The 17423-nt window shown below is 41.8% G+C and overlaps 1 protein-coding gene across 4 annotated transcripts in view; it reads left to right on the top strand.

Annotated features, from left to right (window-relative positions):
* Positions 1 to 17423, top strand: part of tiam1a (TIAM Rac1 associated GEF 1a) — a 55104-nt gene that overhangs the window by 11294 nt on the left and 26387 nt on the right. For 2 of the 4 annotated variants that reach the window (XM_075487600.1, XM_075487598.1), the window contains exons 2-9: positions 7017 to 7120; positions 8897 to 9552; positions 10258 to 10544; positions 11478 to 11738; positions 11841 to 12072; positions 12637 to 12809; positions 13465 to 13689; positions 14894 to 15079. In XM_075487600.1, coding sequence (XP_075343715.1) covers positions 8904 to 9552; positions 10258 to 10544; positions 11478 to 11738; positions 11841 to 12072; positions 12637 to 12809; positions 13465 to 13689; positions 14894 to 15079 — 2013 coding nt within the window. In that variant the 5' untranslated portion in view covers positions 7017 to 7120; positions 8897 to 8903. Of the gene's footprint in view, positions 1 to 7016; positions 7121 to 8896; positions 9553 to 10257; positions 10545 to 11477; positions 11745 to 11840; positions 12073 to 12636; positions 12810 to 13464; positions 13690 to 14893; positions 15080 to 17423 lie in introns of all 4 variants that reach the window. The other 2 variants (XM_075487599.1, XM_075487597.1) reach the window with 1 other exon arrangement.

The following is a 17423-nucleotide window of genomic DNA, read 5'->3' as shown; positions in this document are numbered from 1 at the left end:
GGGAGGTGGCGCGTGCCTTGTCAGATCCCCAAAGGATGAATAAGAAGCTAATCTCCCTCTTCCAGGGAATTCTGTGCCTCAGACAGCCTTATATCAGAGGGACTGTGGGAGTGCAGTGGAGTGTGCACTCCCATGTCTACGATGGGATGTCTTCAGAGAATATCAGACTCTTGTCTCTTCGTTAGATAAATGTTGCTCTTCCTCAAATGTGAACAATGCACACACACCTACCAACGTGTGCAGATACAGGCAGGTGCTCTCAGATAAGCCCCCAATCCTACTCTTTTTAGACCATGAGCCTTTGTGTGTTCACTTTATCCACAGTGTTTTCATTATCTTTAAAAACTGATTTGCATGCTTCCAGTGTGTATTTCCATAGGTGAGTACAGGTGTGTATTAGCCTGGCTGACGCGTCCACGATCTCGATGAGATGGTGGTCTGGGAACTAGGTGTGCATTTTCTCGTATTTGAGGCGTGGTTTACGAATGCCTAGAGCCGTTTATTGGGCGCTACGAATGTCTATCAAATGACGTCAGGTTCTTCCCATGCTGCTTTGCGCGCGATTCATAGCCAATTGTATCACTTATACCAGATGACGACAGAAATTCGACGAGGAAGAAGAAAAAAATGGAAAATAAAAGTAAACTTGCGCTCTAAGCTACTTAAATTGACAACAAAGTAGGCCTATATGCTATATTCTACATGAATTTTTATGTTGTAGAGTTGTGAATTTATTTTAATAATGGAGAAATTGAGCAGCCTTGCTTTGTTGTCTACAGTAGTAGATCAACCCTCATCTTACTTTGAAGCTCCCAGCTCCCAGAAGTGACGTTAACGAAGCTTTAGCAGCAGAAAAGCTATCAGGCTTGTGTTGATGATAATAATAAACTCCTGGACTATGTACAAACTTCCAAATGCATCGTTTGGTGAGTACAGACCATATTTGTACAACTGTAGAAGTTTGGTGTCATGACATGTGATTTTAGTGTGGTAATTTTGGAGATACGGACCAGGGTCCGTTAGCGCTTGTACTAAGCTATTCGGGATAACTCGGTAACTCAGCTGATGTTCAGCCAATATCGGAAAAACTTCGGGTGGGCTACTTGGCTGGATGTCACGGTTCAAATGACCCTAGGGTGAATCTACTCCGAAACACTTTCTAAGGCTGCATTGAACGGTAACGTTGTGTCCGCTGTCATGTTGGATTAACGCTCTACAAGCTTCGGTGTAGCGCATAGACGTTGTCATCGTCTTGCTGCCCCCCCCCGTTCTGTGATTGGTTCCCAAACTCTAGCAAAAATAAGGGCGGTGGTTTCCAGGCTGACTTTGCAGTGAGAATGAAATCGAGCGCAAAGCAGCATGGGAATTCCCAGGCTAGGTGTGTATGTGAAAACTGGGGAAATTGTGACACTTTGATGGAAACCTTTCATCGAGGATTTTCATGGTCTTCTATTTCAGCTTGTTTCGGACAAAGTTTTACCCATCCAGAAATCCCTTAGTTTACACCTTCAGAGGGAGCATAAACCTCAGCAACTTCATTCCCTGGCTAGCTGGAGGGGGTCTGCTACCGATGTGAGGAATGTAAAAGGTGCGGGAAAAGGCCTGAGGGTAGGGTGACTCCAGTGACTGTGTCGTGTTGTGGAGCTTGATAGGAGTTGGTCAAGGTTTGAGGGTCACATTTGAGGCGTTTTTTTTATCCAGCATGTTAGAGAAAGGCACCCTGTCTTTCCTTTAAATTTGGACTAAAACCTGTGTCCTATTCCCCAGTCCTGAGCTAGTGTCGATCATCTGATTTTTTACTAATCAGTTGTTTCCCCTTATGTATGATACATTGTGACTAATAGCTAGCACCCAAGAGTAACTACAAAACATTTACAACACGAAACGTCACCAGGGAAATGCAGCATTGCTAACGCAATGAGCCAAAGCAGAAGCAATTTTTCAGGGCTGTTTGAGTATCTGGCAAAAAGATAAGGGACCAGTTTGAATAACATGAAACATGGTGGAGAGATGGAAGTTGAGAAAGGGCAGAACCATTTCAATATTAGTGTGTTTTGAGGCTGCTTTCAAAAAACAAAATAATGAACTGAGCATGGTGTATGATTAGTTCTCTGAGAGGTGTTACCTATATATATTAATGCTCTATAATGGCAGATGATAACTTGCTTTCTTTAAGGATTAATACTTTTCATATACATGATCAGCCGACTTATTGTTCATACAGAGTACGGCTCTGAAATAATTTTACACAAATTTTTGCTACAGGACATTAATACTACAAAAATAAATGAAAGCCCTTCTATATTAGTACCGTCTTTAAAAAAAAACAAGAGAATCTGTGATGAATTTTTGTTTGGGTAATGAAGAGTGTTAATAAAAAACACTACGTGGATCATTGTCTGATTGCAACAGCCACTGCAGAATGCAGTCTAGCCTATGACTTAAAAATAGCAATGAGGCATGTTTTGTTTTGCCTCACTCCTGCACAGTGCTGTACGGTAGCACATCCAAGCCATGTGTGGTTTGTTTCTGCAGAACTGAGCTGTGTGTCAGGTTAGGGTGGAGTTGTGAGACAGGTGCAGAGATGAAAAGACTGGCAGGGGGAAGTTTAGGGTGTGCCTGCTCAGTGGCTGTTCTGACAGGCCTTTGGTATTTTTCCAAAGAGTGTGAGTGCATGCGTGTGAGTCAGAAAACCTGCTCATATTTCTCTCGAGACTGTACAGGTGTGTGTGACAAGAGGTGTGTGCCATAGTACCCCAGTGCGTGAGGTAGGAAACCGCCTGCTAGTTTCTGTGTTCAGCTGTGTGATAGATGCGAGGGCCGAATGGTGTTGAAGATTTCTTAATGCAACTTTTGTGTTGCGGCAATGAGAGTTTGACAGCCTCAGTAGAGAGGTGTCTCTGACACCTCCAGTCTCGGTACGGTCGACCACATCCCTGTGATTCAAGCCATTCCTTTAAACATTTTGTTGCAAAGAGAAATGTTAAAGGAAAAAAAAGAAAAACAAAACAGAAGACAAATGGAAACTCTGAAATCAATCGAAACCTCTCTCCACTTTTTCACAGGTGTCTTTAGTGTTTAACCATGATTTATTTTATTTTTTTTTATTCAACATTACTCTTTGTCTCCTCTCAGTGTGAGCGCTTGTGTCTGTTTTTGCTGGGACATGTCTGCATGGTAATGATGCTGCTGTTGTGCAGGGCATTGTGTTAATACACTCTCAGTGTGTTAATATAGTGTGAGAAATGAAAGGCTGAGAGAAAGAGAGCGAATAATTATGTTTCCCTTTTGTCTCGGCTCCCTCAATTAAGCTCGAGGAGAGGCAGACAGAGCACATGTCTACTTATCCACTTAAAGCTCAGCAACAATAGGACCCCCCAGTTTCTCCCAGTCTATCCCATCCTCTTCTCCCTCATTTTCTAAAATTTTTCCTCTCCCTTTTCCTCACATTTTCCTATCAAACTTCTATTCTTAGCACAGTACCCCGATACCCCCCCCCTCCTTTCCGTCTGTACCAACCTCACCTCCCTCCCTCCTCGTGCGCTCCAGACTTGACTCACCTCTTGGCTCTGAGTGGGTTTAACAGCGAGCTCCCCTCCTCTTCTTGTTACCCCTCTCCGTATCCTGTGCCTTGCTGCAGGGCAAAGGGAGAGAAAAAAATGAAGAGACAAAACATTTTAAATTGTGCGCAGCCTGAGGAAAGGCAACGGTTTGATTTCCCCTGTGTGGCGTCAGACAGGACTCTTTTGTTTGTTTGGCCAGTGTGTGTGTTTTCCACCTTCCCCTCGCTGAACAGAGAAACAAACTGATCTGTATATCTTTGCAACAGTCGTTGCAATGGTCATCATCATAATAAACCCTGTATGTGTTAAAGTTCTTGCAAGCCAAATTTCTCTTGTGTGTATGTGATTGTGTTCCCAACTGGTTATTTGGGGGTTGGTTACCGCTTTCCATTCAGCCACTTTGTATGTCCTAACTGTCTATGAATCATTAGTATTGTGTGTGTGTGTGTGTGTGTGTGTCATGTATTTCTGTTTGTTTCAGGGAGTGGGTGGACAGAATGTGGGTTGTCCTCATCAGGATAGATGAGACAGAGGAGAGATGAGGAATAAAGGGCAGAATGAGAGGCAGAGAAGAGGAGGAGAAGTCTCAGGGTCGAGTTTAGCTTATATAACTACTTCCCACAGCTGGGGTTAAATATGCTGCAGTGGCTGATTTGAAATACATGAACACACATACATGCTGCATTGCAAAAGATTATCAGTATGTATTCAAATGTGTTCAGCCAAAGCCTTTACTTGTCCTTTTCTGAATTCTTATTTCTGTGTCTTTCTCAAGAATCGTAACACAATTGATTTAATGTATTTTTTTTCCCATCAGTGTCATCTGTGTTACCATCTATAATCCGATAATGCTTGCAATAAAAATAGCAGCTGCCTTTGAAGTTTGGTGAAAAACTATTTCATTCATACCAGCAATGTGGTCTCAAAGGCACAAACTGACCATTCTTTTGCATTCTAAAGTAAAAAAAAGTCTGATTTAAAGGACTCTCCAGCTGCAAAGGCTTCAGACAGACCCTGTGCTGATCGCCATCTGCCCTGCAACTGATAAAAGCATTTTATCTTTCTTGTAAAAGAGGTTTTCTTTCATCGTTTTCCTGCTTATTGGCTTATCAGGCCACAGTCAAATCTGGTAATTGTGTTTGAAGCATGGAGGGCAGCAGTCAGTTCACCAACTACTTAAGCTTCTGAATGCACAAGATGATCAACAAGATCTACTGTGTTCTGTGTAAAAACAACAACATTGTAATCTGTTTTTTTTAACTGGAAATATGTACAAGTCTACACACATGCAAGCAGGCTTGCACTTGTATACCTTGACAACATAGACTATGTAGTTAATTATAGAAATCTTGGTTCACCATTAGCGGCCCAGGGCTGGTATTAGAGAAAATTGGGTGTTGGCAAGGATAGCTTAATCAAGTGTTAAGCAGTTAATCATGCTCTACAGCTTTTTTCATCTTCTCTCATTTTACCAATAGTAAATATCAGTGCTCCTTTTTCTTTGTCTGCAGGGAGACAAAGGGTGTTTTCCCAAAATGTTTCAGGCACATGCCTGTGCCTGTCTGTATTGTTTCATGTGGGCAATGAGTGTTAGGATAGAACTGTATAACTCTCATTCTATAAGATTCTTTTTTTTTTTTACCGAGCTTTCACTTTAGTTCACCTGCTTTATATAACATAACATATACAGGTCCTTCTAAAAAAGTTAGCATATTGTGATGAAGTTCATTATTTTCCATAATGTAATGATAAAAATTGAACTTTCCTATATTTTAGATTCATTGAGTTTTAGGTTCACACCAACTGAAATATTTCAGGTCTTTTATTGTTTTAATACTGATGATTTTGGCATACAGCTCATGAAAACTCAAAATTCCTATCTCAAAAAATTAGCATATCATGAAAAGGTACTCTAAACGAGCTATTAACCTAATCATCTGAATCAACGAATTAACTCTAAACACCTGCAAAAGATTCCTGAGGATTTTAAAAACTCCCAGCCTGGTTCATTACTCAAAACCGCAATCATGGGTAAGACTGCCGACCTGACTGCTGTCCAGAAGGCCATCATTGACACCCTCAAGCAAGAAGGTAAGACACAGAAAGAAATTTCTGAGCGAATAGGCTGTTCCCAGAGTGCTGTATCAAGGCACCTCAGTGGGAAGTCTGTGGGAAGGAAAAAGTGTGGCAGAAAACGCTGCACAACCAGAAGAGGGGACCGAACCCTGAGTAGGATTGTGGAGAAGGGCCGATTCCAGACCTTGGGGGACCTGCGGAAGCAGTCGACTGAGTCTGGAGTAGAAACATCCAGAGCCACCGTGCACAGGCGTGTGCAGGAAATGGGCTACAGGTGCCGCATTCCCCAGGTCAAGCCACTTTTGAACCAGAAACAGCGGCAGAAGCGCCTGGGCTACAGAGAAGCAGCACTGGACTGTTGCTCAGTGGTCCAAAGTACGTTTTTCGGATGAAAGCAAATTTAGCATGTCATTCGGGAATCAAGGTGCCATAGTCTGGAGGAAGACTGGGGAGAAGGAAATGCCAAAATGCCTGAAGTCCAGTGTCAAGTACCCACAGTCAGTGATGGTCTGGGGTGCCATGTCAGCTGCTGGTGTTGGTCCACTGTGTTTTATCAAGGGCAGGGTCAATGCAGCTAGCTATCAGGAGATTTTGGAGCACTTCATGCTTCCATCTGCTGAAAAGCTTTATGGAGATGAAGATTTCATTTTTCAGCACGACCTGGCACCTGCTCACAGTGCCAAAACCACTGGTAAATGGTTTACTGACCATGGTATTACTGTGCTCAATTGGCCTGCCAACTCTGCTGACCTGAACCCCATGGAGAATCTGTGGGATATTGTGAAGAGGAAGTTGAGAGACACCAGACCCAACACTGTGGATGAGCTTAAGGCCGCTATCGAAGCATCCTGGGCCTCCATAACACCTCAGCAGTGCCACAGGCTGATTGCTTCCATGCCACGCCGCATTGAAGCAGTCATTTCTGCAAAAGGATTCCCGACCAAGTATTGAGTGCATAACTGAACACAATTATTTGAAGGTTGACTTTTTTTGTATTAAAAACACTTTTCTTTTATTGGTCGGATGAAATATGCTATTTTTTTGAGATAGGGATTTTTGTTTTTTCTTTACTTTTTTGCCAAAATCATCAATATTAAAACAATAAAAGGCTTGAACTACTTCAGTTGTGTGTAATGAATCTAAAATATATGAAAGTCTAATGTTTATCAGTACATTACAGAAAATAATGAACTTTATCACAATATGCTAATTTTTTGAGAAGGACCTGTATATGTCTTGCAGGCCCTTCTGCAGTAGTTTTAGAAGCTTCTTCCTCTTCGAAACCCTCTCTTCTCCTCTATGTGTTTGACACATCGAGTCACTTTGAAGTTCTGAGAGCCCTGCCTAAACACCTCTCTCTCCTCTTGTTTCGCCAAGACTAATCTGACACCAACCTTTAAGCCTGTGTGGATCATGCGGACGGTGGAAGATCACATCACACGTACGTGGGGAAGATGGTGATGGCAGCTGCTTAACCACAGGTATTTCTCTCGGTTTCTTGCTTTCTTTCAGTCATGGCACTTCCCAAAGCAGATTTGTTTAGTATATTTTATACTCCTAACGGAAAAAGAATTACTTCTTGAAACAGATTTTTAGCCAGTCTCTCTCGCTGCAGGTTGCGCAATGAAGCTGATGGTGTAGGTTTGATGATGTGTGATCACAGAGGACAAACTGATCTGACAGTAGTTGACTAAGCAGTTCCTTGTGCTTGAATAATAAAAAGCATAAAGGGAAGCAGGCAGTTTAGCTAAATGATTGACAGAATGCACCAAAGAAGGGATTTTTTCAAAATAATTTTAACTCTCGGATGTACAGCCATTGTAGAATTTTAACACCATGCAGAAATAAAAATGCAGATCTACCAACCAAGATCTGGTAGGAGCACTTTGCAGAGCGCTTAAATTGCCTAAAATTTGGAGATTAGTGATTAATCCAAATGAAAAGAAGTATTTGTAGTCCCAGATAATTAAATAGGACTTTGATCCATACTTTTTTGCTGTTAAGCATGAAAAAAAGTCAAGATCAATATGAATGGCCAGAAAACTGCCGTCCTCATATGTCCTGATCTCTGACCTCATCTGCATGACAGTTAAAGTATGTAAAGTCTTCACAGAGATTGTGAGAGCCTGCAGTTAGTAAATGGGCCTTCAAATATTCTTAATGTATAATCTGTCTTTGTTTAGATAAAACAGGTCAGAGCAGAAACTTTTTCAGTACCCTATCTTGCTTAAAATGGTTAAACATTTTTGGCATACATATATGTACATACATACATATGTGTATATACAAATACAAAACTGTACAAAACAAAGCCTCTCAAAACTGGACTAACACACTCAGATAATGCAGTTGGGGTTCATATCACTCCTGCACGTATATGCTCAGTACACTCAAATGGGCTTTGGTGCACCACACATAGTCTAAAGTTCCATCTTTTTGTTAAAACATTTTCTTTTTTTCAGTTTCTTTAATTAACTGGCTATATGCATCAGAAACTACGACTGAAAGTCATTGCTTAAAGCATTTCCAGACTGTGGCTCTGCTCTAAAAGCATCCTGACTCTATAACTGTGGCATCATTAGACAAAATCACCATTCAAGTAACTTAAAGACAACTTTTTTGCAGTGATTTCAACTCTACCTATCTGTACGATCTCCCTCCATCAACTGAAGTTGAAACCAGCAGCAAAATTGCCATCTTTTCACACTGTCCACGAGGTTGTGGCATACTTCAGTCAATAAATCTAATCTGCTCCCATGCATGTATACGGGGACAAGGATGGTGGTCAAGCTCTCAAAGGAGCTCTAACTGTAATTCAACTCAGCTGTGTCAGTAATTGTGCTGATGGACTGGAGTGTGTTTCTTTGTCGGTAAATCAAATAATGGGTGAAGGAAAACTTTAGAAACACCTGACAACTGCACATTCATGTATGAAATCTGTGCTTCCACCTGTAAAATTGATGTTGTAGCATTGACTTAAATCTAAATATTATAGGGATCTGGCACACCTCTGACTCCCTTTTATACACCGCTGTCAATGTGTTTGTGTGTGGATGATCATCTTTATCATAAAAAGTATGTACATGGCTTATGTTCACTTTGGTGTCAAGTATGAGCTAAGTGGATCACAGTTAATAGGTGCCCACATTACATATACAGCACAGATATGATGGATAAAACTTTAAGTGTGTCCTTGCTTTTCTCCATTTGTAAGTCAGCCTAAATTAAGAGGGAATGGTTTCTTCCTTGCTCCACAGTTTAATCATGGGAAATGTGGAGAGTCAGAATGGAGACAGTGGTTTCTATGGCAATGGGACGGGACATCTGTCTCGTAAGCACACGTCACGCTCTCTCCGCCTTTCCAACAAGCAGCCGGTCACCCGCCGTCCAAGGCACTCCTCATCAGTAAAACAGGAACACAGAAACTCTGAAACCTCAACTCGCTCCTCTAGCACGCCAAGCATCCCACAATCCTTAGCAGAGAACGGACTGGAACTTTTCAGCACCGCAGATGAGTTGGGAGAGTTTGGCATCAATCCGCATTGGACGCAACGTGTTGCTATGACAATGAGACCGGAGTCCTATCAGCACGATGATGACCCCTTGGCCGCACCAACTCCCGAAACCTCAGAGGTGGATACTGTCGCTCTGGATGGAGGAGAGGAGTCAATGGGGGATGGGGAGGGAGAAGTTACTGTGGAGGAAAGGTACCTTCAGCGAATGACTGAGGTTCCCCGAGAAGGAGGGAATTTTAAAAAGAAGCGGTCAAAGTCGGCGGACATGTGGAGAGAAGATAGCCTGGAGTTTTCTCTTTCTGACCTGAGCCAGGAGCATCTGACCAGCACTGAGGAGATGATTGATGGAGAAGAGGAAGAGGAAGAAGAACAGTTCACATGCCCCAGGGGCAGTGCAGGTGAGGACAGTGAACACACCTGCACTCACAAGTGTTTTGACTAATCTTTTGCGTTATCAATTTTACTCTCACTCAGTTTCTGTTGTCAATATCAGTAGAATTTATACCACGCTTTGCTTGACCGGAAGTTAAATCCCAACTGACAGAATAGATTTTTAAAAAGTTACTGGATTTCTTAAAGGATTATTCTTGCGAAAAAATAAAAGTTCACATATGTGTGCATGTAAGCAGGAGTGTTTGTTTGACTTACTGTATAGGGGATAAGGAAGAAGGAGGTGGAAAAAATGCAGGGACTCACTGCGTAGAGAAAAATGATTACAGAAAAGGGACTGATTGAAGGTTTGCTGTCATCCATCACTTGCAACAGTTCACATAATCACTGGCTTGTTAGTGTAGCTGGAGCTGTGCAGGAACCGCAGGAGTTCAGCTTTCAGCACTGCCATAAGTGGTCGGCTTGCTCAGAACAATAAATTAGTTTGCTGCAGATACATGCGCACAGACAGATTCAAACTCAGTCGCCAAAAATTGTACAGATTCACAGGACACAGAGACACGCAGAGAAGGTCAAATATGTCAAAGTAGCCTGACAGTAATCAGAATATACTTAACTCACCTGGTTCAGTCACTCTCTTGCACACACACACACACACACACACACACACACACAATGCACTGCTCTATAATAACCACCTGTGTCTGTTCCAGGTTCAGCTGAAAGGGCATCGTCTCTGGACCATCTGTGCAGCCAGCAGAGTCCTGGCCTCCGGGGGCAGAGGAGTCGCTATGTCAAAAACAGCAGAGAAACAGAGTGCGATGGAGGTGGAGAAGGGGAGGATAGCTTGATGTCTCCAACTGAAGAGGACGGTGGTGGGTACGGAGCATTCACGCTCCCATGTCGACGCTCTCACTGCCTTTCTGAAGGCTTGTCAGGGCTGAGGATCCCTGCTGCACCACACCCTGCCTTCCAGGGACGACGTGCACAGACTACTCAGGTTTGATCACAATTCATATTTATATGTATATCTATGAATAAATATACGTAAAAAAAAAAAAACAAACACTTGGTAACATGGTAAAAGTCTTCTTTCTCTAATTGTTCTGTATCATGTCCTTTTTCTTTCTCCTGTCTGAAATAAACTTCGAGATGGAGGACTTTGTTTACCAGTAGTGTCCAGGAAGTTCAAGGGGTTCACAGATCACAAGGAACAGCAGTCAGTTCAGCAATTAACATTTTGTTGACAACCAGAGACATTTCCTGGATGTTGTATGTGCACATTCAAGACAGTGTTTTTTCCATTTAGCAAGGGGGATTACAGGAACTCAGACAGAAAGGGGCCTTCTTCTCCCGCACGCTCTTCTTTCATACATAACTATGCACAACATAGAGATATTTAGAGATCCTTTCGCAAAAGCTGATCAACTCAAAAAAGAGAGGAGGCAGTTGGTGTAATTTACCACACAGGAGGCATTTGATGTGTTTTCTGTCATTTTTCTGTGTCTTGGACTGAAGAAAAGGGCAGTAGTAAAATAGTGAACTGGGCTTTTTGTTCAGCTCATTCCCACAACCTACAAGCCTCCTTCAAGAGGAACTCAGCCTAAGTGCTTATTATGGATTCATCTAGCCAAGCGGAGAGTGTCAGATATAGTTCGAGAAACAACACAGCAGAGAAAACAAACAAAAGTAGACCTTCTTTGGTGAAAGGATGGAGAACCTCCTGCTCAAACTGAAAAGCTTTCTTTTATTGGAAATGCATGGGGGGAACAAACATGTACCCTCAGGTTGATTTTGGAAATCTAACTTCTGGTTTTATGTAGAATGCCAGATCAGTTACTCAGGTTTATCAGACTGCTTCTTACAAGATTGTCTTTTGATTGTTCATCTTATATATTTCAGAGCCGTTTTCACCTGGTTTTTGTGTCTGCAGGACATCTCTGGTGTCCTAGGTGAGGGAAGCGAGTATGGTGACAGCGGGATCGATGGTGTCACCACAGAGATTGATGGAGAACTGGTATCCCGACGGTGTAAGACCATGTCAGCCTCTTTCTCAGTGTACTCGGCCGCCGAGAGCAGTGTTTTTAATGGGAGCGACAGTGGGAGCAGCAGCGCAGGTGGAGGAGAGGGAAGAGGGGGCGAAGGAGGCAGGGGAGGAGTGTATGAAAATTTCCGGAAGGAACTGGACAGTCAAGTATGGGTTAGTTGCTCTTTTAGCATGTGTTTCATTTCTTTAAAATCAAGATATTTTTGCACTTTTTCTGATCCCTTCATCTTCCGATGTCTGTCTCGTTAGACAAATCAGGGCCGGGACTGCAGGGAGGAGGCAGACTTGGCTGTAAGTGACGAGCGGAGTAGCGGCACGCTCAGCAGCGTGTATCCATCTGATAGTGTGATTGGCTGCGCACAAGGCACGGTCAGGAAAGCAGGGGCTCTGGCTGTGAAGAACTTTCTTGTTCATAAGAAAAACAAGAAGGTGGAACCTGCAACAAGGCGCAAGTGGAAACACTACTGGGTGTCCCTAAAAGGTGCTGCTCAGACTCTAACTCTTTCTTCTAATCCTTATATTTCTTAAGATTTTTTTGTTTTTGTTTTTATTTGATGGGAATGAATGTGTCATAATGTCACGGAAAAAGAAAAAGCATTTTAACCTGACCCAAGCTTGCTTAATGCCCCACACTCTTGTTCCTCTTAGACTGTAATCATATCAGACTACACCAAGTATATGCCCTTGGTTGTCACCCTTACTGACCTCTCTCACACTACTTTCGGTGGCTGTGCAGCACTTCTGCAGCAGTTCACAATTTAATTTCATGGCAGCGTCTGTGTCTAATCCAATCAGGTTCTCTTGAAATGCATAAGATTCAGCATCTGCAGCTGCATTCCTGCCCGCATCCACTGTTTATATCTAGACCTCGTGTTACATTTGCGCCAATAACCAATAATGTTCATCCATGTTCATGTTGTTTAAATACACATTGCTAATGAATATGATAGATTGTTATTATAAATTTAGTAGTACTTAAGCTTATTCTTTGGCTTACTGCTTGCCTAGAATTATTTTTCATCTGTCTTCTTCTGTGTTCTTCAAGGCTGCACCCTTTTCCTGTATGAATCTGATGGTCGCTCAGGCATTGACCATAACAGCGTTCCTAAACATGCATTGTGGGCGGAGAACAGCATCGTCCAAGCTGTTCCTGAACATCCCAAGAAAGACTTTGTCTTCTGCCTCAGCAACTCAGTAGGAGATGCTTTCTTCTTCCAGGTGAGACAAATACTGGAATTCAACATTCATGTGACATTGCTTTGCTCTTCTTAATTTTAGTCCTAATGTTGTCCTAAAGTGTGTGTGTGTGTGTGTGTGTGTGTGTGTGTGTGTGTGTGTGTGTGTGTGTTTGCTGGGGGGCGGTATTGGGTTAAGTAAATGTAAGATCTAAAAGATAGTGGAGATCATTTAATTGTTTTTGAGACAACATGACAGCATCACACGCCAGGGGACTCACAGCCAGATGGATTTAAGAGAAAAGATTTCCTTGGATTTGTGCATGTGTGTGTGTGTGTAGCACACTAATACATGACCTTTAGCCATGTGTGGGGATATGACAGACCTGTGTCCATGTGTTTGTTTTATGTCTGACATGTTTAAATGCCACACTGTCATGCTGTGACAGTGATCCTCCACGGTGACCACTGGAATATATCTATCTATATTCATAACAGCTTTCAACAAAGACATTTGATCTGTGTACAGGAGGATAATTAATAAAATGATCATGAGAACATACTAACTACCTTATCCATTGAGCCAGTATTGTGACTCAGACTTCAAATTTTTTTAGTTATCAGTTTTTTACTTCCACGTTCCACTTTTTTTATTATAGCCTAAAAGATTTGATTTCACTTTTTCCTTCTTTCGTCAGACATCTGGCCAAACTGAACTGGAAAACTGGATCACGGCGATCCACTCTGCATGTGCTGCTGCTCTCGCTCGACAACACCACAGGGAGGACACGGTGCGACTTCTGCGAACCGAGATTCGCAAGTTAGAGCAAAAGATTGACATGGATGAGAAAATGAAGAAGATGGGTGACATGCAGCTGTCCACCGTCAATGACGCCAAGAAGAGAAAGACCATACTTGAGCAGGTAAGAAGCAAAGAACTATGACAGCATCTAATACAAGTAGTCCAACAGATCAAATTTGTACATAAAGCAATAATATATAAAGATGAAGAAAAATGACAGCAGATTAGTAAAACTTAATGCCCATTTGATGCTGATATGAACCAGGCTTGCCATCTCATGTGTTAAGAACCCTATTTAAAAGTGAGAAAACGCCTAAGGAGTTCCACAGATACACACCTTTGTACAGTTGAAGTGCATTCTTTCTCTCACTCACTAAAACGTTGGCACTAAATCATCTTAACTGGGTGTCGTCACTGAGACAAAATGTTCTTAAGAAGCACGTTCCAACCACAGGTGTTTTCAAATATCCCATCTGGCGCTCATTTATGAACAAATGCAAGTGCATTATTATGCATATTTTCTTTAACACATGTTGAAGCATGTTCAAAGCCAGCATTAGCAGGCAGGTAAACCTCAGATCATTCACTAATCCTTCTGTTTGATAGCTGTCCCAGCTAGATTCTCAAAGCTGGATAATTTTTGTTCACTTTCAATGGAACAAAGCTTTCCTTGTAGTTCATGCATGTCTGTCATTGCTAGTGAAGTTTAGAGCAGCATTGCATGTAAATATTACAAGAGAGCTCGAGAATTTCGTCATTAACAAAAGGCCTTGTTATCTTGGCAAGTCTCTGCTTTGGTATGAGTGTGACAGTTGGCTGATTGTCAAAGAATGAGATGTTACATAAAAAGCACCAGGGTGTTGTTAACATCAATCATGTGTGACAAAAATTATTTCCAATAAAGCATTTTGATTGCCTTTTGTGCCACATTGATATTAACAATTTTGATAAAGAGAAGTCAGTTATATCTTATTTCTTTTTAGACTGTGTGTGTGTGTGTGCATGTCTCTGTGTTCCACCTCCCACGACCCACCCTGTGATGCATTGCACATAGCACAGCAGGTCGACAACCGGTGGTGGTTGTTAGAGTGAGTAATACCTCCCACATCACACTCGTCCCACAACAGCCACACAGCCATGTAACACCATCTTTATGCATGTTTCATCTCTTTTTCTTAATCTCTCTTGTGTTTTTTTTTTTTATCAGTGGCTAAATTGGGAGGTATTTGATTGAGCAAAGTTTGGTATCAGCAAAGTTTACTGTGGTTGCATAATCACAGCTACATCCTTCTCACTCTTTTCCCTATCATCTATCCCACTGTTAGATCTTCTTGTGGGAACAGAACCTGGAGCGGTTCCACATAGATCTCTTCCGTTGTCGCTGCTACCTGGCCAGTCTGCAGGGCGGTGAACCTCCCAATCCCAAACGCCTCTTGGGTTTTGCTTCACGTCCCACCAAACTGGCGATGGGTCGCCTGGGCATCTTCTCTGTTTCATCTTTCCACGCACTGGTACGGTCAGAAATGCTCACTCACATTCACGCACACACATACATACAGTGCTCTGACTGCTCATTCCCCATCTAGCTGTACAGTAATTATATTCTTAATTCTGAAAGTCAAACACATGTCTCTACTTGTTCGAGTCGGCATTGCGTAAGAGGTGCCCAACTGTAGACCCTCACTAACAGCCCGGCTTGGGGGTGGGTGTGTTTATGTGGCTCTGAACGTCTTGTCACATACGCCTCCTGAATTTCAAGAATTTCTCCTTGCCTGACAAATGTTCAAACTAATAGAGTGCATCTGACCCAAGGTTAAAACACACAAAAACTCAATAAGTAATATGATTTTTTTAATCATGCAATATAAATGAATGTCTGCCTCACGACAGCATTCTCAAGTCATTTTTATTGTGTAAAAGTATCAGCTGTGACTAGTTACCATAAACCAGAGTGTAAGACAAATCCAAACTACCTTTAAGAGAACTCTAAAAACAAAAAGAATCCTCACTTTGAGGGCATGCGCCCATACTTTTTTTTCCTTAGATCTATGTTGCTTGTTGCTCATTTAGGTATTAGATATTAGATTTACACACTTAGAAACACTGTTCTCACCACGTAACATTCAGAACTTACCTCAAAGCTTGAGATGAAAATGAAACCAGCATTCCTTCAATATGTTCTCTTTTACGTGCTGTTGACAATTTCACCTTGTGGCTTGAAGCCAAGTCATGAGCTCCGTGCTGCAAACTTTGTTCTTTGGTATCTGAAGCGCTTCAAGAATGTACAGAATGCAGCGCCATCATACATGGAATGATTTAGACATTAAAAAATCACTGAAAGGTGAAGTTCATAATGCTACTCATCTATCAGGGAGTGAGATTTATTAAGTTGGTTCTTGTGTTTACAGTATGCGGTGGTTGGTACATACCAACAGAGGTGCGAGCAAAGACAATGTTGAACCTGCAACATGATCAATTGCCTCCAAGGATCACTGATGGGAGCAATGGGTCGGCCAGCTTGGTCAGCATGCCCATCCCGTCCCAAAAGCGCCTACAATAGGCCTGTGACTGTCAGGCATGAATAATGGAGTAATAGAAGAAGATGGCTCAGTATGAGTTATCACGTTTGCTTTTATATAATTTGGATGGTTGAGTATTTGTAGACTGCGTGACACTAGTTTCAGTGTTGTGGCTGAATGATGCACGATAATTTAGATGTTGTATATCCTGTGCCTGTATCGTCCCTTGAATAAAACCCAAGAAATGAATAGCAAAGTAAAGAGACGGTGCTTTGAAAATATCTCTGTAGTCCAGTTTCATACCAACAGGTCATTTGATATGCCAAACATTTATGAACTCACACACATAAACACAAACACACTCCACGTCAGACATTGACAGCGTTTTTTATGATCGGTGGATCAATACAAACTCTGTTGGTAAGCTGCCATCCCTGAGGCACTTTCCCACAAACAGGCTTAACACTCTCTGGCCCTTGCCCCTGCCTTTCCTTTTACTGCCAACACCCTCGCTTCCTTTGTCTGTGTGAATATTATTCAGTCTCTCTCGTCTTTTCCTCATCTGCCTTATTTCTTGTACGTTTTTTCTTTCTTCTTGTACGTTTTCTTTTCACACATCCCTTTCCCTGCCTCACCATGTCCTTTTGAATCCACATTTGAATTCAACTTGATTATTCCAGTAGTCAAACAATTGCTGTATGCAATTATATATCATGTATAACAACAAAATTATTCATGTTTTAATTAAGTACAACAGAATAGAATAAAGGGTGGAGCCTGGTAACTAATGAAATGTAAAGAATTTAAAATGAACTAATTTATACAGCCTGGAGCAGAAATTAACTCTCCTCTCTGAATTTTTGCTTTTCTCATTCTCTGAGTCACAAAATGAGCTATTTTCAGTTCTTTTGACTTTCTTTTTTCATCGGCTTGTTACCATCTTTGGTTGAGAGAGAAATAATAAAACAGAAGGAGCAATATCCTCTTGCATACATCTTGCATCAGAAGCATCTTGCAGACAATTTGATCTTTTTGCCTGTAGTGCTTGCAGTGACGAAAAGACACCACTACAGTATGTGCACTGTGTACGCATGCATAACATGCACGCTTGTGTAATGCGGAAACATATAGGGATTCTGAGCTGCTCAAAGTCCAGCAATTGAGTGTAAATTAACCCAGAAATGCCAAAAGCTGTTCATCTGTGTTCTTGTAGGTCACTGAACAAGATGAGAGGTTGAAAACATTCACAATGTTTCACTAGTTTATATATGCTGCATTAACTTGGAATGCTGCATAATAATCTAAATGACAGCCTGTTAATGATTTAAACCCTTCA

The sequence above is a fragment of the Odontesthes bonariensis genome, chromosome 16, assembly GCF_027942865.1.
Source record: "Odontesthes bonariensis isolate fOdoBon6 chromosome 16, fOdoBon6.hap1, whole genome shotgun sequence".
Lineage (NCBI taxonomy): Eukaryota > Metazoa > Chordata > Actinopteri > Atheriniformes > Atherinopsidae > Odontesthes > Odontesthes bonariensis.
The sequence above is the reverse complement of the archived record's forward strand: the minus strand, read 5'-3'. Positions and strand labels throughout refer to the sequence as shown.